Below are 19,952 nucleotides of genomic sequence, written 5' to 3'. Positions count from 1 at the left end.
TAGGAATCCAATTCGTTTTGATAATCTTTACGGAGCTGAAATACCTATGAACTTTGTTGAGTATATCCTGGCTAATATTAGAGTAACACACATCTGCATGATCTATCGCGGGCAACACTGGAGCAATGAGAAGAGTTTTCGTCGAAAAGTTGGTAGTTAGATATATGTTCGTACAGTTCCTTATGGGCAATTGCTTACAGGACCTTAAATTGAAACGGGAATAAAGAGATTGCGCGAAAATCTTTTAGTATTAATAAGATTTAAAACATTTAGCTATGGATTGGCAAACCATTTTGCCATAAACTAGTAAAAATCTGCCGTCCGATCACTAAAACCCCTCTAAGCTGCATATTACCAGTTTTCATTTGGATAAATATTCTTAAATAGGAAAGAATTCCCCATCGACTGGTCTTGGAATCATATTTTTATCATTTTTAGTTACCGAGATACAGAGTCGACATACCTCGCTAAGTGCACTATTTTATAACCCTTTTCAATAGTATAAAACCGCAAACCCACATTTGTCTTCTATAACTTATATTAAAGCGCTTAGCAGTTGTTTATCTTCATAGTTTTATCACACGATACATAACTATAACAACGTTACTTGACATAAGCTTCATAAATTCCCATTAAAGCCGTTTAATTGCGTTATTACATTTTATAACATTCAATTTTTTAAATAAAATACTACGCTTAAACACGGCTAAAGTCCTTTAACCGTGTATTTAAAGACTTTCATTGTAATTTCGGTTACAAATACATCACTAAAACCTAGTTACTGCGCTTTACGGTGAATTTATTACTAAAAAATATTCATAATGCCACACTGAAACAGGACAAACCAGCAAAGCTACGCTAAAACCCCGCTAGTTGTAAAAGTATACCTTCCAAAGTTATTGCGCCAGTCCGACAGTCGGCCGAGCGGCTCGCGCGCAGAAGGTTGTGCGAAGGCTGTAGTGACCGGTGAATGAACATTTTCTCCTTAAAATGTTAAGAAACCGAAGACCAGGTAAGTATTAAATATCTTTTTTTTAAGGTTTTTTTCAAGCACAACTTGCGTTTTGCTAACATATTATCACACGTTTGCCGCGACAAGTAAATACCTAACTCATAAGTTATTCGATCAAGAGCCCAGTTAAAACTATTGTGTACAAATAAAAGCGTAAACAAAAAAGTCAAGAAATTACATTGTACCATCCTATTGCTATGTAGGCATTGCCATAGCCACATACATTTTGTAAGCATTTATTTACCTTACAATGTTTTAGTACCTATGTAGGTATGGATTACTTGCGCAATTACCGTCAAGCTGATTTAATAATGCAGTCAAAAATCAAATTAATTAATGTTATTTCTTTTAGGCTTGTTACGAACTTCAGGATACAAATGATAACAGAGATCTGCGAATAAAATGAATACCGAAAAACCGACCACAAGTCATCACACCAGCAGTAAGTTTAGTAAATGTAGAACAGAAGGGGATTGCTCAACTCGATCTTTACCAAGGAACATTCTATCGTTGTGTATTGTTTCAAGAATTTTTGAGATTGATACCTCAGAATACCTAACTTAGCCATGTCGAACGTTTCTGCTTTAATTTTCAATGCTGACGAAAATACATCAATTTTAAAACTCCCTTTTACTGGTCCAAGCTAAAACCGTTGCTGACGATCATCGAATTTGGGTTTATCCTTCGTTGTAACAAAATCGAACAACGTTTACTTCTTTAATCATTCGTAAAATGCTTCTCATCTTGATATAAGGAAAGAAGGTTTTTGACTATTCCGTCGCAGACGCATTGAAACTACAAGTGATGACTCGAAAGAAGAAGAACTCTATACCTAGCATGTAAAAATTGTAAAATGACAACATATGTATCATCCAAAATGAAGCTTTATCTTGATTTATCCGCTCCAATTCATACAAACAACAGAGAAACAAACTTAAATTTAACCTAGTTAATACAATTTTAAGCAATGATGCACCTGATTTTACCAGAAATTGTTAACAAAGATCTCTATATTGATTCTAGTTTAAAGAAAAAAAAAATGTATGATATATAAGTATTCTGCTGTACCAATTCATTCAGACCCTTCAAATCCAGAAGTTTTACATACAGAAAAGGAGGACTGACCTACACATAAGTACATATAACCATTTATCGATGTAGAACCACCGTCGATATAGAGCACTACACTCGTAATATTAATATTAATAATACAACTGTCGAAAACCAAACGCACAAAAAAAGAAAAATAAATTTTAAGAAGAACGGAATCAAGCGGAAAGAGAGAAAATTATTATGTCAAACAATCCTAAATGTATTTTGAATTTTTGAAGTATTAAATAAATAAAGATTGCTATTTTCACTTGCTTGGCGAATAATAAATGAAATCCGTGTTTCTTTTTGTAAGAACTGTCAATGTCAACCGTTTTTAACCTTATATAACTCGGTAATAAAAACATTATTTTAATAGTGTATTATAGTAATAATACGAATAACTTTGGATATCCAAGAGCGACACCTTTCGCCGTGTCGGTATAGCAAATTGATTTGTTGCAATGTAAAAAGCGAATTTTATTGTTTCATATTAATGTTATGTTAGTTTTCACTAATGTTAGAATATTATATTAAGTTTAAATATGTTAATTTGTAACATAACTTATAACGAGGTTTTTTATGCATGCTGCAAATAAATGGTTACAATATCATACAGTTGTCTTTTATTCATTTAACAAATTGAATTGCTCTTGAAACTTAGTGCAGGTACTGCAGGTAAACGGGACATTGCTAAAATGATAAACTCCTTTTAAGAGCGCTTTTAAAAAATCTGCTTGCTCGCATTTCGACGCTGGCGGCGCTCGCGTGCGCCTGTGTGCAGACGCACACTATAACCAGAAGCATAACGATTGTAGCCTGCGGTACAGACATAGCGTGCCATCCTCTTCGAACCAACCTTACGTGCGGCTAGAGCGAAAGGGATAGCATTCATGGTCGGTACCGCCACGCCGTCAGTAGCGTTGCGGACTAACCATTATTGATACTTGCGTAAAAACACCACCATATATATTACATATTTGCATACATGATTTCGTGCATAAATACTTGACCTTTTAGTTTAATTATTAAACTTATCACAGTTTTTATTAAAACGTGTGTAGCCTTGGAAGAAATAAATTAAAAAACTTTTATAATATAATAAATTGTGTATATAATATTGTCTTCTGTCACCGCGATAGTTACTCATGAAATAAATTTATGGAATCAGATTATATCGCGTATAATGAATATAATCCGTTTTCTTAGTTTTATTTTATTTTGTATATGATATGTTTTCTAGGTTCTTTTCGGTGAAGGAAAACATCGTGAGGAAACCGGACTTATTCCAATAAGGTCTAGTTTACCCTTTGGGTTGAAAGGTCAGATGGCAGTCGCTTTCGTAAAAACTAGTGCCTACGCCAAATCTTGGGATTAGTTGTCAAAGTGGACCGCAGGCTCCCATGAGCCGTGGCAAATGCCGGGATAACGCAAGGAAGATGATGATGTTTTCTAGGTATATATACAGAGTGGGGCCTGTAACAAAGGCGAAGAATTGAACTCTAGGCCATTCTCCTTAAGCCGTTTTCACACTATCCGATCCGATATCGGATGTCGGAAGCATTTCAATAGAAAAAATCCAAGATGGCGCCTGTAATGAATGGGATATCGGTCCGACATCCGATATCGGATCGGATAATGTGAAAACGCACTTATACTGATCAACATTTGTTCGGTGACTTTTAAAAATAACTTGTATTTTGATTTTTATCACCCTTAAAAGTTTTTTCTAAGAGGTAATGTATTGCGAATTCTGTTAAGTCTAAAGTGTGACAGACAACGTCAATGACAACAATAATGGCGTACATTGAAGCTAATATTTATTTTGTATGAAAAATTAAAAATTTAAAGACTTCATAATTTTTAAAAGTCACTGAATAAATGTTGATCAGTATAAGGAGAATAGCCTACAGTTAGGGATTGCAATTGCTGGATCCAGCATCCAGCAATCCAGCTGGATCCAGCGCATTTTTCGGTCTGCTGGATCCAGCAGCCAGCGCTGGATCCAGCGCTGCGGATCCGCAAATAAAAAAATCTGCAATAAAATTCGTAATTAACTTTAATCAACTTATTTTACGTCATGTTTAAAACGGTTCCGCGTTCTCGCACGAAGCCCGTGGCCGCTTAGCACAAAATAATTCTATTTCGCTACAATTGTGTGTTTTTTTCAAAAACGTAACTATTGCCTGTCAACCAAATTTTGGCAGTAGCAATGTACATCAAACTAAAGTATGGCATCCCTATGAAACGAACAAAAACCAGCAATGTACGTCGAACAGCCACAGATATTTTTTTTTCAAGGGGCTCCCTCCTTCCTTACGAATTAGATAATGTATTAAAAACCGGCCAAGAGCGTGTCGGGCCACGCTCAGTGTAGGGTTCCGTAGTTTTCCGTATTTTTCTCAAAAACTACTGAACCTATCAAGTTCAAAACAATTTTCCTAGAAAGTCTTTATAAAGTTCTACTTTTGTGATTTTTTTCATATTTTTTAGACGTAAGGTTCAAAAGTTAGAGGGGGGGGGACGCACTTTTTTTTCCTTTAGGAGCGATTATTTCCTAAAATATTAATATTATCAAAAAACGATCTTAGTAAACCCTTATTAATTTTTAAATACCTATCCAACAATTTATCACACGTTGGGGTTGGAATGAAAAAAAAAAATCAGCCCCCACTTTACATGTAGGGGGAGTACCCTAATAAAACATTTTTTTCCATTTTTTATTTTTGCACTTTGTTGGCGTGATTGATATACATATTGGTACCAAATTTCAGCTTTCTAGTACTAGCGGTTACTGAGATTATCCGCGGACGGACGGACGGACGGACGGACAGACAGACATGGCGAAACTATAAGGGTTCCTAGTTGACTACGGAACCCTAAAAAGGGACGGATATATGCTAGTTATTTCTCTTTTTGGTAGGGTGGAGATTTCCACAGATAAGATACAAATGACAAGTGAATTTCCACCGATTTTCAAAACTATTAGTGTTGCTAGCCCGCGATTTTTCAAATTTACCGCCTTTTTCTAGTGACAAGATTTGGTTGACGGTCTGTAGTTTGAAACTGTACTATAACTGTATATTTATAGTCACATGCGGGTCGAACGCGATTAATTAACATTATTTTACCTTTTTTCCAACGTTGTACAAAGCGCGAGAACTTAAAGTGTTGTAGTATACTGAAGATTTCAAAATGTATTTAAAGTATTTAATTATTTACTGTTACCGCAAAATTTCTTTTAAGTTTCAACTCATGTTTAGATCAGAATATTGATTGTCTACGTATAATATACCTACTTAGAGGTTTATTTTTTCATAAATATTAAGTAAGTTAAACTAAGTACTAGTAAGTAAATTAGTAATTTTCAATGTGAACTAGTGAATGCCCAAATGTTATGCCAAAAAAGCAGGCCATGTCTGGTTGATAGCATTATTTATGTACCTAATTAATTGTAGTACCTTCGCTTCATCGTTGTTACTAGCACACACTTTTAATGACCATTTTTTATTTATGTAAGGATAAGGATTAAAAATGGTTACAAAAAGTAATGCCAACTTTTTACAGATACATTTTAACTTTTCTTCCCTGTTAAGAGGGAGCAAAGTAGCAGTTCTCTGTTCATGGACTATGTTGGCAGTATAATATGTATATATGACAGAGTCCAGTTAAGGGCGACGACGAGCGAAACGAGGAGGAGCGTGTTAGGTTGACCGTGAGCAAACCGGAAAAAAGCTTTGAAATGTAATAACAATAAATTAAACAATATTCTTGTAAAAAAAGTAAGTAGATAACTATTAAAAATATATATATATATATATATATATATATATACGTAAGTAAAATACGTAATTGCATCCCTGTCAATAAATTTAGAAGTTCATAGGAGACTCAGTATTGCATATTTTTCGAAATACGCCATAGATATTGTCGGTGTTCAATAAAACATTTTGTATGTCGTCACTACTTTAAAAAAATCTCGTATCTCACGCTGTTCCTCAAAGTTAAAATGCAGTAAGTCTATAAATATGCATTTCATACATACTTACTGCAATTTTCTTTTCATTGACAGACGAAGATACAAGTTTTTTTAAAAGTAGTGACGATATACAATAAACAACTAGTTGTATATTACGTCAAGTAAAACATAGGATAACATGAAAGTTTGGTTTTTTAAAAAAGGCCTTTTGAAAAACCCTAATAACAACCAAACTTTAAGTTGGTAGGTAAATGCAAGGTTGGCAAATGAAAAAATAAAAAAAACAATATGATAATTTGGGAAATGAACATTCGGCGGATTAAAATTCCGCGAAACGTGCGTTGGGAAGTGATATTCGGTCATACAATTTTCGGAGATAAATAAGAGAACCGTTTTAAGTTTTTTTTTATGAATTATGATTACAAATTGCGCGTTTTCACCCTTCCTTTCACTATTTCAAATAATTTTAGTAATAACAGCCCCATAGTAGCGCAAAATGTAATTTTTTTTTTGGCATTTTTTCTACCTGCTGGATCCGCGCTGGATCCAGCTGGATTGGCGCCGATCCAGCAAAAATCCAGCTGGATTGATAACACTGCTGGATTGCAATCCCTACCTACAGTTCAATTCTTCGCCTTTGTTACAGGCCCCACTCTGTATATAATGGAACTAAGATCGGTTTTCTTTAATTTTAAGTAGTTTTTTTTTTATATTTAAAATGTAAGAGTTTTGAATGATTCACGGTTATTTTCATTGGACTTATATTCACGGTCTATATCCCGGTCAATATAAGTTTAATATTTAAAATGTGTTTTTAGGGTTTCGTAGTCAACTAGGAACCCTTATAGTTTCGCCATGTCTGTCTGTCTGTCCCTCCGTCCGTCCGTCCGTCCGCGGATAATCTCAGTGACCGTTAGAACTAGAGAGCTGAAATTTGGTACCAATATGTATATCAGTCACGCCGACAAAGTGCAAAAATAAAAAGCGGAAAAAATGTTTTATTAGGGTACCCCCCTACACGTAAAGTAGGGAGTGATTTTTTTTTTCATTTCAACCCTAACGTATGATTTATTGTTGGATAGGTATTTAAAAATGAATTACTGAAATCGTTTTTTGATAATATTAATATTTTCGCGAATAATCGCTCCTAAAGAAAAAAAAAGTGTCCCCCCCCCCTCTAACTTTTTAACCATATATTAAAAAAAATATTTAAAAATCACAAAAGTAGAACTTTATAAACTTTCTAGGAAAACTGTTTTGAACTTGATAGGTTCTGTAGTTTTTGAAAAATATGGAAAACTACGGAAGAGCCGAGCGGCTATTTACCAACGCGGCTTTAAAAACCGGCCGAGAGCGTGTCGGGCCACGCTCAGTGTAGGCACTGAGCGTGACCCGACACGCTCTCGGCCGGTTTTTAAATATTATGTTGTTTTAATTGCATGGAGCACAGGAAGTTTATAGTTTGACATGCATGCTCTCAAATTTGTATGCCGTAAGGCGCCACATAGTGAAACTGAACTGAAATGTAATGTAACAACTTATGTACACCTATGTTGGACAAATAAATAATTCTGTATTCTGTATTCTGTATTCTGAAGGTCCACATCTATGTATTGGTTTTTTGTAAGGAAATACAACTCTACGCTACGCCTACCTGCTTTAGTTGACTGTTGACACACTGATACAGTGGATGCGCCAGAGTATAAAAGAGTGATTACCATCTCTTGTCAAAGATCTTGTTGAGACGAATCAAACGAACCCAAACACGAAGTGGTTTCAAGACCTGGTCGTGGAATACTCTTGACTACCTTCCAGCTTCATCATCAGATCCTGGGTACCATCTCTTGTCAAAGATCTTGTTGAGACGAATCAAACGAGCCCAAACACAGAAGAGTTTCAAGACCTGGTTGTTGAATACTCTTGACTACCTTCCGGCTTCACCATCAGATCCTGGGTACCATCTCTTGTCAAAGATCTTGTTGAGACGAACCAAACGAGCCCAAACACGGAGTGGTTTCAAGACCTGGTTGATGAATTCTCTTGACTACCTTCCAGCTTCATCATCAGATCCTGGGTACCATCTCTTGTCAAAGATCTTGTTGAGACGAACCAAACGAGCCCAAACACGAAATGGTATCAAGACCTGGTTGATGAGAACTCATGACTACCTTCCGGCTTCATCATCAGATTCTGGGTACCATCACCTCTTGTCAAAGATCTTGTTGAGGCAAATCAAACGAGCCCAAACACGAAATGGTTTCAAGACCTGGTTGATGAGAACTCATGACTACCTTCCGGCTTCATCATCAGATCCTGGGTACCATCACCTCTCGTCAAAGATCTTGTTGAGGCGAATCAAACGAGCCCAAACACGAAATGGTTTCAAGACCTGGTTGATGAGAACTCATGACTACCATCTGACTTCATCATCAGATCCTGAGTACCATCTATTGTCAAAGATTTTGTTGAGACGAGTCAGTAACCTCAAATGATATTCAATAATAAATAATACTTACTAAAAATATTAGTCAAGTTAATTAGTTAGTTACCAAAGTCGTCAACCCAAGGATCAAAGTTTTCGGTCGCAGTATACATGCAACAGTACAGCCAAACACGCACACAAGTGCGGTTTTGGACACGGCGGTGCCGCACACAATGACAAAATAACTTCGCGATCGTCGAGCCGCGTGCGGAGCGGACTAACATACGTCCTGCCTCTACAAGCTCTGCCGCGGTACTGACATCGCAAGCGCGTGTAACCGGTAATAAGGAGGCATTTTTAAAAAATCGTCAAAAATATTAAATTGCAATTAATAGAAAACTTTTGCATAAAATCTGTTTGAGTAAGCGTTGCAGATTATTTTTATATTAAAACTACTTCAAAAACACGTAAGTTTTCGAAGAAATTGACACTTATTCTGAGGTGATTTCTGAAACAAATTGGATTCATCATATCCTCATTTACTCTATTCTAAAGCCTTATAACAAAGAAGTAGTCTCAGATGATTGTAGTACAGGATATACATAATACAAATTTACCACTTGAAGCATTCAAAACTATCCAAATTTTACAAATTAGACGGACTAAGTCAGCACTTTTCGCGGGTTTTCCTAAACATGCACCAGAAAAAAAATCATAATTAATTAAGTGAGTTAGTTTTCAAAAATCCAGTCTCACAACATGTAAGTTAAGAAGATGTCCTAATCGAATCTTGAACTTAATAAGTCTGTTAGATGACGGAAAGTATAGCATTTTGCCGACTAAAACTATCAATTTTACATTATTACGACGTTTTCGTTGAATGGCCTCTTAAAAAGACTGACAATGCTAAAACCTAGTAATCGTCGCTGGTTTGTCATATAGCGGGCTTTTAGATTAGGAATGCATACAAATTATTTCGATGTTAGTAGTCATTGCATAGCTTAAAAACGGTTACAGCATTTTTTTAGAGCATATACGATAGTATAAAATTGTTTAGTGTCTTTGCGGTTATTAAGCTATGTTTTTAGATTATTATGCATTGCTCAGTTACGATTACTATAAACACGTAAATTTACTTTGCCGTTATTAAGCCATGTTTTATGTATTATTCAATCCTAAAAAACGGCTAAAGTATACTTAACCGTGTTTTAACAGTAAAATCATACATATTTTAGGAATTATTTGCATAACTTAAACACAAAATGGCGAATTTCTAATAAATTAAACAATATTTAATCTATGGGTAAAATGTATTTATTTATCGTATGGCGAGTTAAATTTAGCATTCCGTAAATATGGGCGCAGCGTCGCTCGTGAGGTTTTCTAAGTCCGAGGGTGACCCGTACTTAGTTTTTTTTTTTAGTATGAATAGGTAGACGTTTGACCACGATCACACCTTAGTTAAGGGACATTAAGTATTACTTGTTGTTTTTATTATGTATCTGTATGCCAAATATTTTCCATTCTTTTCTATTCTATTTTCTATTCGAAAATTATCTGGTGCACAGTTTGTTTAGGGTCTTCACAGTAACATTTCTAAGTGTCAGCCCAACCCCATTTCTTCCGCTGATAGGCGCAGTGACCAATTCCGGTTCGTATACGATTTAAGAAACACCAGACACGACGCGTTTCTTTGAAACCACTTGGGAATTAACGGGGCTCGATGTGAAAAAGTTCAGAGGTTAGGATTTATTCCAAGACGGGACAGTCATCATTTTGCTGATTTGGTCATTTCCAACAAAGATTTAATCACCCTTATTGCTTCACTAAACTTGCCTTTAAAAACAGAAAAGTATTTCTTTCATCAATCCCTGATTGATGAAAGAAATACTTTTGGCTATTCTAGCCTCGACAAACGTGGAATGGAAGACTTGACGGATTGAGATTTAGCCCTTTTAACGAGACTGACGGTAAAGAGTTTGGGTTGTTGATATAATTCTCGTAGGTATTACATTTCCATTAACACTTTGCTGGGGCATCAGTCTTCCGTGACCACGGCCGCTGTAACCTGGCTGAAATTTCGGGAAAACGTAATAATATTGTTAATAATTAATTGTGTTCAACCTACTTTAAATATTTATCTACTGTTAATGATTTTATCGACAATGAATCAAGCAAAAAATTCAAATATGTTTTGGAAATTTTCGTTTATTTAATCAGATTTACAGCTTGAAGTTAAATGTTCTAGAAGTTCAATTGTTTCCTTCTTGTTCTTGGTCCTTAGCGGCAGCCGCAGCCGCAGCCGGAACCGCCCTGCACGCTGGTGATGGCCACGTTCCCGCAGGTGCCGCAGCTGTAGTCCACGCACGTGGAGCCGCTGGTGTCGTATTCGCCAGAGAACTGTACGGCGCTCAGGTACGGCAGTTCTCCGTAGACGTCCAAGTTTCCGTCCAGGCTGAGGTCGGAGGAGACGGAGATGCCGGAGGGGGAGATGGGGCCGACGCTGGTGACGAGGAGGTCGCCGCCGCTGGTGGCAATGGAAATGGAGTTCGAGCTGAGGGAGCTGCTGTAGCCCCTGTTGCTGCGACAGGAGCAGCCACATTTCTGGCCAGCGATGGTCTGAAATGCAATGATGATTTTAAGATATTTTAAGTATTTTAAGGTAATTTAAAATGAGTATTTGAAGACAAATGGTGGTGCGTCTTTTGGGATATACTATAAATCAGAAATAAATGGTATATACTATAAATCAGAGTCAGATTTGTTATAAACTGACCTACCTCAAATATACCTCACCGAAATTAAATTAATGTTATTTTAACAAAAAAATGATAGATTAACTTTTTTTGTCTCCCTGACCGTGATGCTTGCAATTGCATGGAGAATATCGAAACATTTGGAACTCGACAAACCACAACATTAATTGAAACTAACCGTGTATCAAAACTCAAAACATCAAAATTATGGTAGGTAATCAATATCTGAAATAATTACCTAGAAATCAAGTCAAATATTGCATGTAAGTTAAAGAGGATACTACAAAATTTTAGTTGTCTAGAATACAAGAATAGCGTTTGTAAAAACATAATAGTCAAATGAATAACTTACCTGGACCAGAAGAAGAGCGGCGCACAGAACGACAGCCTTGAATGCCATTGTATTGTTTGCTGTAGTAAGGATCTTACTAAAGTATGATCTTCACTAAGAACTGTAGGAGTTTTTATAGTTGTAGCTGGTCTTTCGAAATTAACTTGATATAACACACATTGAATAAAGTAAGCACGTTTTCCAAATTATAACCAAGTGTTTTTAATTTAGACTTTGATAACATAAATCGACCACATGTTTAGCTATTTTGAAATGCTATTGTTATTCTTATCATTGTTTTAATTAGTTGAATATAAAAGCTTGTATTCAAGAGTACGGGACATAGTTTCTTCGATCTTCGAATAAACAACATCAAACATGTCTCCCTACACCGTGTTGGTCCTTTGCATCCAGATTTGTCTGATTCAGGTAAGTTCGACTACCTATATTCCTTCTTTTTATTTTTATTTTTACAGTCCGGCCATTCAAAGTTTAATGCATGTTTGACTTTTATTTATAAGCTCTATTTATTTTTTTATTTTACGTAACCTTAATTTATTTTTAATCCGTGGCAGAGTATTTTGTATACTTGATTGTCGTTATAGTAAAATATGTCTCTTTTAATAAGACGCAGCGCAGGTATTTTTATTGCAAAGTCCTGTTCATAAATACTTATTATTTGTGCAATATTGTAGATACAATCCTTAGTCTTTTTCTTGTCTCTTCCCATTATTTGGGGTCGGCGCAGCAAATCTTCCTCCTCCATTCCTCTCTATTAGCCGTCATTTCCATACTAACACCTTTCACCCTCATATCATTGCTCATACATTCCATCCATCTTTTCTTAGGCCTTCCTTCCTTTCTGTGACCTAAAATTAAGCTGAGCTTAATTCTGATTTTTTAATACTCGCATAAATAATAGTTTTTTTTTTTTTTCAACAGTCGGTGTTCAGCCAGGTCTGCTGCGGCTCCAAAGGCTACAGCTCTGGCTCTTACGGCATCAGCAGTGGCTCTTACAGCGGCGGCTGTGGCTCGTACGGCGGACAGGGCTGCGGGCAGGTGGGCGTGAACGGCGACATCCAAGCGTGCGGCAACACCTGCGTTCAGGGATGCGTGCCCGTGCTCGGCTCCGTCTGCTTCGATGGCTGCGCGCCCGCCTGCGGCTCCGTCTCCATCTGCGGACAGTGCTGCGGATGCGGATGCAACTAACTTGTACCGTGACAAAACATAATCACTAAACTTCCATGATAAAATAAACTTGACGACCAAACTTGTGTTTTGTTTCTTAGTGTCAAATTCTGTTTTTGTTTATGACCCGATTTGTATTAATGACCCATTTGACATAAGTTACATAATGTAACAATACAAAACAATACAATACAAATCCACTTCATTGCACAACCTCAGAAATGTACATAGGAACACACACATTACAATAAATTTTATTACAGATGTAAACAACAGGCAGCCTTATCGCTAAAGAGCGATCTCTTCGAGGTAATCTTTGGGTAGTGGAAACATTGGTATTCATAACTTCGACTAATTAGGAGGTGCAAAAAAACTAAATTAAAACTAATTCATAGTAGCTAAAAATCATATACATAATACATATAATACATACTGCTTACAAATTATATACGTACATACATAGTATATATAATAATATATACAATATTTCGTGCCAAAAGTGTAAGTGAAAATTTTACAGAGACACTAATGAAGGGACAGATAATAATGACATACTTTGACGAAGCCTGCGCTGTATTCAATTTACAGGTATGTTTAAAAGAGGGTTCCTAAAATGTCTATAAGTGATAATAAAAACGAAAATTATCGTACTAACTATTTATTATTTAAATAAAACTGGGATTTTATATTAAGAACGTCTAGCACAGGTATTGATAGGAGTGCTGGTATAGCCAGGGGCGGCGGTGGCGGCGCTGGGGTTGCCGAGCTCCTGCGTGATGGCGACGGCGTCCCCGCAGCCGTACGCCACCGGCGCCGTGCCGTTGGTGTCGAACGTGCCCTCGAACGCCACGGCGCTCAGGTACGGCAGCGCGCCGGACAGCTCCAGCTCGCCGGCCAGCCCCAGGTCCGTGGCCACGGCGATGCCGGACGGCGTGATGGGGCCGAGGCTGGTTATCGCCAGAGGCCCGCCGGTTTCCGATAAAATGATAGAGCGGCATTCGCAGTTTGGTGTGTAGATACTTTGTCCCACTACATACTGTTTAAAAAAAAGTTTTGTTAGTTTATAATTATCTCCTTGTATTGGTACATAAATAAATACTTAGTGTAGACAAAATAGTATGAGTGAAATAAAAAACCGCCGACCGCGACATTAACCCTTTAACTCAGCTTTCAGACAAAAAAAAAACTAAATCTAAATCGGTTCATTGGGCACAGACAGACAGGTCTCAACAGACAGACCACTACGTCAAACTTATAACACCCCTTCGTTTTTGCTTTAACTTTTTATAGGGCACTGGTTCCAAATGAGAGTAAGCTTATCTTTTTGTATTTTTTCTTACACAGAATGTTTAGGACTACAGGATGAAATTCACGATCTTGTTGAGTCTTGCCCGTGAAAGGGTTAAAGATTAATAACATTAACCCATTAAATTTTTCAAATCAAATATATTTATTTAACAGAATACATTTAAATTTAAACTAAACTCAATAACAGTGAACCCTACACTATGCTTAGCCTGTATCGTGGGGCTCAAAAACGTATAAATAAAGTTACTATAAAATACATAACGAATTTAGGATACAAGTGAAAAGTTTAGTAAAACTATTTTAATTGTAAATAAACAGTAACGTCATTACACAAAATTTATATTATAATCACGTTTATGTTTAACTCAAATGAACCTTACATTAGTTATTGACACTATTAACACGTACGTAAATATTATTGTATCAAGTGACGAATATCTAATTACCTGAATGAAATATACAGCGGCGCAGAATGTGATGTATTTGTATGCCATTGTAATTAGTTATTTGGTTGACTACAGACAATTAATTAATTTACGAGCGACTTTGTTACTTTTTATACAAAATTTACAGCCTATTGAATAATCCCGATAAGCTTCGTTAAAATTGATAAGGGTATAAAATCGATAACAATACAAGCAAAAATAGATAGGTATGTAATAATTATATTTCCTACTGTCCTAATAATAAATGATAATGATTTTCGCAACGTGATATCGTTTAATGAGTTATTATGCATTTTTAACAAATATTTTCAACATTCTAATTTTTATGTAATTTGTATCGTCATGTCTAGTATAAAAGGTTTAGTAGGTTGATATCTAATCATTCTAGTGACAAACAAGAACAATATTGAATACTGACATGTCTCCTTTTGTAGTCTTTGCCCTTTGCCTGCAGGCTTGCTTTATCCAGGTAATTGATAAATATATAAATTTTTGCTCCTAGCTGGAAAACATTAACTTACATCCAGCTAGTCTAAATCAAGTTGCCGCTATATTAAGTTGAGCGAAAAATAGTGTACCTACACGACTCGGTCAGTTAATAGTGTACCTACACAACTCGGTCAGTTAATAAGATATCATTTCTTTCTATACTGTTACTGACCTATTTATTTATTTCTTTGCAGTCCGCACTAAGTCAGTCCTGCGGATTCCCACAAACGCCGTACGGGTCCGGATTGAGCGGGATCGGCGGGCTGAACAAACGCGAGTGCGAAAGCGCTATGCAAACACGGCGCCGCCCGCGCATTAACGCTCTCTAAATCAAGCGCCGAGCGCGCAGTACGGCGGCGCGGGCACTGGTCAGGTCAGCGTGTCTGGCGACATCGACGCGAGCGGCCAGACCGTTGTCGTCGGCTCCGTGCCCGTGCTCGGCACGGTCGACTTCAACGGGACCGTGGCCGCGTCCGGAACTGTTTCTATATCTGGACAGTGCGGATGTGGATGCAATGCGTAGTAATAATTATTTATTGATGAATATAATTTAAGTATTTTTTATATGTTGTCTTTTATTTACGACACGTAAATTTTCAAAATTGTTGTGGTAATTAGAAGGTTAAGTCCGTGGCTCACATTTTCACAGTAGCAGGTATATTCGATATCGCCCGTGTTTCGTTGCTATAGGTAACATCGAAGCAGTAACGCTGCATCAGCATCGATTTTATTATTGCCTGTTCCCACAGCCGAATGGTTTTGATTTTCGTATCTTCGACGCGAAACGAAAATGAAACGCCTCGAAAGGTAGATAAGCAAGAGCGATAGAGATAGATATCTACGAGCGTTACGTTTCGTGACCGTTTGTGCGTTCGGCTACGCACACTGGGGACGGCCACAACCTTGTAGGTATACAAAACTAAATATTTTGAATGAAGCACATAGTGACCTTATGCTTGTTATATATAAAAAAGTGTTTACCTACTTTGTAAAGTAAAGTAAAGTAAAGTAAAGTTTATTCATTGTTAACTGTGTAAGTGTGTACATAAGATGGTATGATATACAGGAAATACAGTATCAACAGTTGCCCATTTCGAGCGTACAATATTCTTAAAAACTACTGACTATACATTAGCTTACTGGCTAACAAGAGGCGGTCTGACTATATTACCTTACTGGGTAACTTATAATTACTACCCGGGATATTTCAGAAAAAACTCATTTAGGTTGTAGAAAACATTTTCTATCAACCAATTTTTTAACTTAAGCTTATATCTATTACTCTCCAACATCTTTATCTCAACTGGTAACAGTATTGTATGCGCATCTATAGTACAATGCGTTATTTGATTTTGGACATACGAGATTAAATTTATACTGCTCTCTGAGATTGTCTCTGCGGACGATTTTTTTCTAAAATAATCATTGTTGTTGCTTTATAAACAGACAAAGTTTATTAGCCGTGATGATAAAGTACTAGTATGTATGCAACATGGACTGTGTTGATGAGAGTGCTATTGAATGATGAGCTGATGTCCGATAGAGCGGGTTAGGGAGGATGAAATTTGCATTGGGATCAAATTTAATTTTGAGTTTGGAACTAAATACTTGGTGAAAAGGTAACTAATAATAAAAGAAAAGGAATAAGAGCGTTTTTGGATATTTTCCCGTTGACAGTTAAAAGGGGGATGAAACTTTGTATTGCGATCTAATTCATCATCATCATCCTCCTTGCGTTATCCCATTTGCCACGGCTCATGGGAGCCTGGGGTCCACTTTGACAACTAATCCCAAGATTTGACGTAGGCACTAGTTTTTACGGAAGCGACTGCCATCTGACCTTCCAACCCGAAGGGTAACTAGACCTTATTGGAATTAGTCCGGTTTCCTCACGATGTTTTCCTTCACCGAAAAGCGACTGGCAAATATCAAATGACCTTTCGCACATAAATTCCGAAAAACTCATTGGTGCGAGCCGAGGTTCGAACCTGCGACCTCGGGAACGAAAGTCGCACGCACTTACCGCTAGGCTACCAGCGCTTGTATTGCGATCTAATTATCAGGACATAAATGTATTTTGGAAAAAAAATCTACGTGAACGAAGGCGTATGCAATAATTAGTATGAACTAACTAGATGAAAAGTCATTAAAAAAATAAAAAATAAAAACATATATTGGGGACACCTTACACGGATCAACTTAGGGAAACTAAGCAAAACTTGTACTATGGGTGCTAAGCGACGATATACATACTTAAATAGATAAATACATACTTATATACGTTGAAAACCCAAGTTGCCCTTAGTCGTGGACGGGATTCGAACCCAGGACCGCGGCTTAGCAGGCAGGGTCACTACCGACTGAGCCAGACCAGTCGTCGTTTCATTTGTCTCTACTTATATGTATTGCAATGCAGTAACTCATTCAATTATTTTTTATTCTTTTTGCTAAGAAATGTTTACAGAAAAAATGCGAACGAATTCATGTCTCTGTAGGTAATTAAAGCTAAAAAATGTATTACGTGATCAAAATACTTATGTGTTCAATATCTAAATCGTTTCAGCTATCGGTCGAATTAGAAACCTATGTCTATTTACCTACGGTTGCCCGTATAAATTTGCCTATCATACCTTTATTTAAGACGAACTTGGTAATAGTTTGCAAAACAAAATTGCTATTTATAAAAAAGGTCGATATGAAACATTGAAAGGAATACCTAGCTTGTATACAAAAACTTTATTTGTAAAAAAAGTAACTGAGTTCTTAGTATTTGCCACAACCGCAGACGCTGACGACTTTGGAGCCAGAGTTGATGTTGGCGTTGACGCCGGTCGGGTTGCCGATCTCGTTCGTGATGGCGATGCAGTCTCCGCAACCGTACGCCACCGGCGCGGAGCCGCTGGTGTCGAACTGGCCCTGGAACTCCACGGCGCTCAGGTACGGCAGCGCGCCGGACAGGTCCAGGTCGCCGGACAGGCCGAGCTCCGTGGCCACGGCGATGCCGGACGGGGTGATAGGGCCGAGCGCGGTGATGAGCAGGTCGCCGCCGCTGTTGGAGAGCACGATAGACTTGCAGTCGCTTGAGGAACCGAGAGCTCTGTAGCAAGTCTGGCCGCTGATAGCCTGAAATGAACATTATTTACAATATAATGCAAGGTTCCAGCTGGTGGCCTAGCGGTAAGAGCGTGCGACTTTCGATCTGGAGGTCGCGGGTTTGAACCCCGGCTCGTACCAATGACTTTTTCGGAACTTATGTGCGAAATGTCATTTGATATTTGCCAGTCGCTTTTCGGTGAAGGAAAACCGGACTAATTCCAATGCGGCCTAGTTACCCTTCGGGTTGGAAGGTCAGATGGCAGTCGCTTTTGTAAAAACTAGTGCTTACGCCAAATCTTGGGATTAGTAGTCCAAGCGGACCCCAGGCTCCCATGAGCCGTGGCACAATACGTACGCAAGGAGGATTGATGATTTGCAAAATACCAGCTACACTTACTTTCTATTTGGCCGGCGCTATGACTGGCCTACAACATAACAGAATGCCACTTTGCTAACTCAACTCTAGATACACCCAACAATATTGAGGATGATGAGGATGGAAGTAGGTACCTAAGCCCTTTTTACTGTCTTATCTTCACCCATCTACACCAACTACTCCATTTGAGTACATACCTGGATCATGATAGCGAAGGTGCAGATGACAACAACCTTGGAAACCATTTTTGTTTCAATGTCAGTTCTTTTCTTGTCAGTAAAAAACTATGAATATTCCGTAAACCAGCATCAACTTTTATACATCGTTTATATCTCTTGCTTAATTACTAAGTATTGATAGCCAATAACTAGGTGAAACCTCTTAAAGCGATAGTTGTTTGTACGTGACAATTTGAAGCGCAATTCATTTTACCAATTTAGAAAGACGAAATATATTACTGTTATCGATGACCCAATTACAGAGTTCCTTTGCAATATTATAAGTATAAAAACAATGTTAAAACTGAAATAACCATTCTAGCTTCTACTACAGCAGAAAACACATTCAAAATGTCCCGGTTTGCAGTTGTTCTTCTTTGCGTCCAGGCTTTCCTGATCCAGGTAAGCACAGTATTTATTTTACATTTATTGGTCTTAGTAAAGTTAGGTACAAAGTGCCATTGTGGCCTACTTGCAGAATAAAATATTTGTATTTACAGTATTTATTCTTTATTTAGTATCTACACCAGAAATCTTAGCCAAATTGAAAAAAATATGAAGATGGTTTAAACCCCACTTTTTTTACTTTCTATAAAAATAAGTAAGCCTATTATTTGAAATTCAAGGTACGATTTGTGAAATAGCGGAATAAGTAGATGAAAATATGTAAAGTGAACTAAATAAAAATATTTAATACATCAGCTAAAATAGTTGCAAACCGCTAATACTTATTAATTTTATGAATATTCGATTTTAAGTAAATAAGTCTGAATCTGAATCTAAGTTTAGTGATCAGGAATATGTTCAATGTTAACTACATATTGTACATCAAAATCAACTGAAATCTGAGTCAAACAAACTCTTATAACATTTTACTTCATTGGAATAAACATTTATTTTCCTGTTTACAGGCAGCTTTTAGCCAGCAGTGTGGCTGCATTCAAAACTACGCCCAGTACAGTGCCCCCCTGAGCGCACCCTCCCCCATTAGTTACGCGTCCTCGTCGTACGGCGGGTCCGGCACCGGACAAGTCGGCGTGTCCGGCAGCATCGACGCGGACGGTCAGACCGCCGTCGTCGGCTCCGTGCCCGTGCTCGGCGCCGTCGACTTCGGCGGCAAGGTCGCCGCCGCCGGATCCGTGTCCATCTCCGGACAGTGCGGATGCGGATGCCAGGCTTAATTTTTTAATGATGATTGCAAGAAGATTTTTTTATACTAATAAAAAGTAAAAAGTTATTTTA

At 37.5% G+C, this 19,952-nt stretch overlaps 4 protein-coding genes across 4 annotated transcripts; 1 reads left to right on the top strand and 3 right to left on the bottom strand.

Moving 5' to 3' along the window:
• Positions 1–10,690: 10,690 nt before the first annotated feature.
• On the bottom strand, positions 10,691–11,748 carry LOC125238924 (chorion class high-cysteine HCB protein 13-like). Its single transcript, XM_048146416.1, has 2 exons — positions 11,611–11,748; positions 10,691–11,121 (listed from the first exon to the last, which is right to left on the bottom strand). The coding sequence occupies exons 1-2, from the start codon at positions 11,656–11,658 to the stop codon at positions 10,783–10,785; spliced, it is 387 nt and encodes a 128-aa protein (XP_048002373.1). The 5' UTR covers positions 11,659–11,748; the 3' UTR covers positions 10,691–10,782.
• Positions 11,749–11,967: 219 nt separating this feature from the next.
• On the top strand, positions 11,968–19,952 carry LOC125238990. Its single transcript, XM_048146491.1, has 7 exons — positions 11,968–12,018; positions 12,532–12,792; positions 13,509–13,740; positions 15,356–15,501; positions 17,806–18,079; positions 19,033–19,112; positions 19,622–19,952. Exons 1-7 carry the CDS (start codon positions 11,968–11,970, stop codon positions 19,889–19,891), a joined length of 1,314 nt encoding a protein of 437 aa, XP_048002448.1. The 3' UTR covers positions 19,892–19,952.
• On the bottom strand, positions 13,420–14,616 carry LOC125238923 (chorion class CB protein M5H4-like). The gene is made up of 2 exons (XM_048146415.1): positions 14,532–14,616; positions 13,420–13,813 (listed from the first exon to the last, which is right to left on the bottom strand). Exons 1-2 carry the CDS (start codon positions 14,577–14,579, stop codon positions 13,466–13,468), a joined length of 396 nt encoding a protein of 131 aa, XP_048002372.1. The 5' UTR covers positions 14,580–14,616; the 3' UTR covers positions 13,420–13,465.
• On the bottom strand, positions 17,738–18,754 carry LOC125238922 (chorion class CB protein M5H4-like). Its single transcript, XM_048146414.1, has 2 exons — positions 18,690–18,754; positions 17,738–18,143 (listed from the first exon to the last, which is right to left on the bottom strand). The coding sequence occupies exons 1-2, from the start codon at positions 18,735–18,737 to the stop codon at positions 17,784–17,786; spliced, it is 408 nt and encodes a 135-aa protein (XP_048002371.1). The 5' UTR covers positions 18,738–18,754; the 3' UTR covers positions 17,738–17,783.

This window comes from Leguminivora glycinivorella, chromosome 24 (assembly GCF_023078275.1).
Source record: "Leguminivora glycinivorella isolate SPB_JAAS2020 chromosome 24, LegGlyc_1.1, whole genome shotgun sequence".
NCBI lineage: Eukaryota > Metazoa > Arthropoda > Insecta > Lepidoptera > Tortricidae > Leguminivora > Leguminivora glycinivorella.
The sequence above is the reverse complement of the archived record's forward strand: the minus strand, read 5'-3'. Positions and strand labels throughout refer to the sequence as shown.

Coding starts and splice junctions, on each gene's coding strand:
- LOC125238923 (XM_048146415.1), bottom strand. CDS start 14,579: ATGGCATACAAATACATCACATTCTGCGCCGCTGTATATTTCATTCAG. Junction 13,814..14,531: donor CCGCTGTATATTTCATTCAG/GTAATTAGATAT, acceptor TTTTTTAAACAG/TATGTAGTGGGACAAAGTAT.
- LOC125238990 (XM_048146491.1), top strand. CDS start 11,968: ATGTCTCCCTACACCGTGTTGGTCCTTTGCATCCAGATTTGTCTGATT. Junction 12,793..13,508: donor AGTGCTGCGGATGCGGATGC/AACTAACTTGTA, acceptor GTGCTGGTATAG/CCAGGGGCGGCGGTGGCGGC. Junction 18,080..19,032: donor GTCGCCGCCGCTGTTGGAGA/GCACGATAGACT, acceptor TAACCATTCTAG/CTTCTACTACAGCAGAAAAC.
- LOC125238924 (XM_048146416.1), bottom strand. CDS start 11,658: ATGGCATTCAAGGCTGTCGTTCTGTGCGCCGCTCTTCTTCTGGTCCAG. Junction 11,122..11,610: donor CCGCTCTTCTTCTGGTCCAG/GTAAGTTATTCA, acceptor ATTGCATTTCAG/ACCATCGCTGGCCAGAAATG.
- LOC125238922 (XM_048146414.1), bottom strand. CDS start 18,737: ATGGTTTCCAAGGTTGTTGTCATCTGCACCTTCGCTATCATGATCCAG. Junction 18,144..18,689: donor CCTTCGCTATCATGATCCAG/GTATGTACTCAA, acceptor TGTTCATTTCAG/GCTATCAGCGGCCAGACTTG.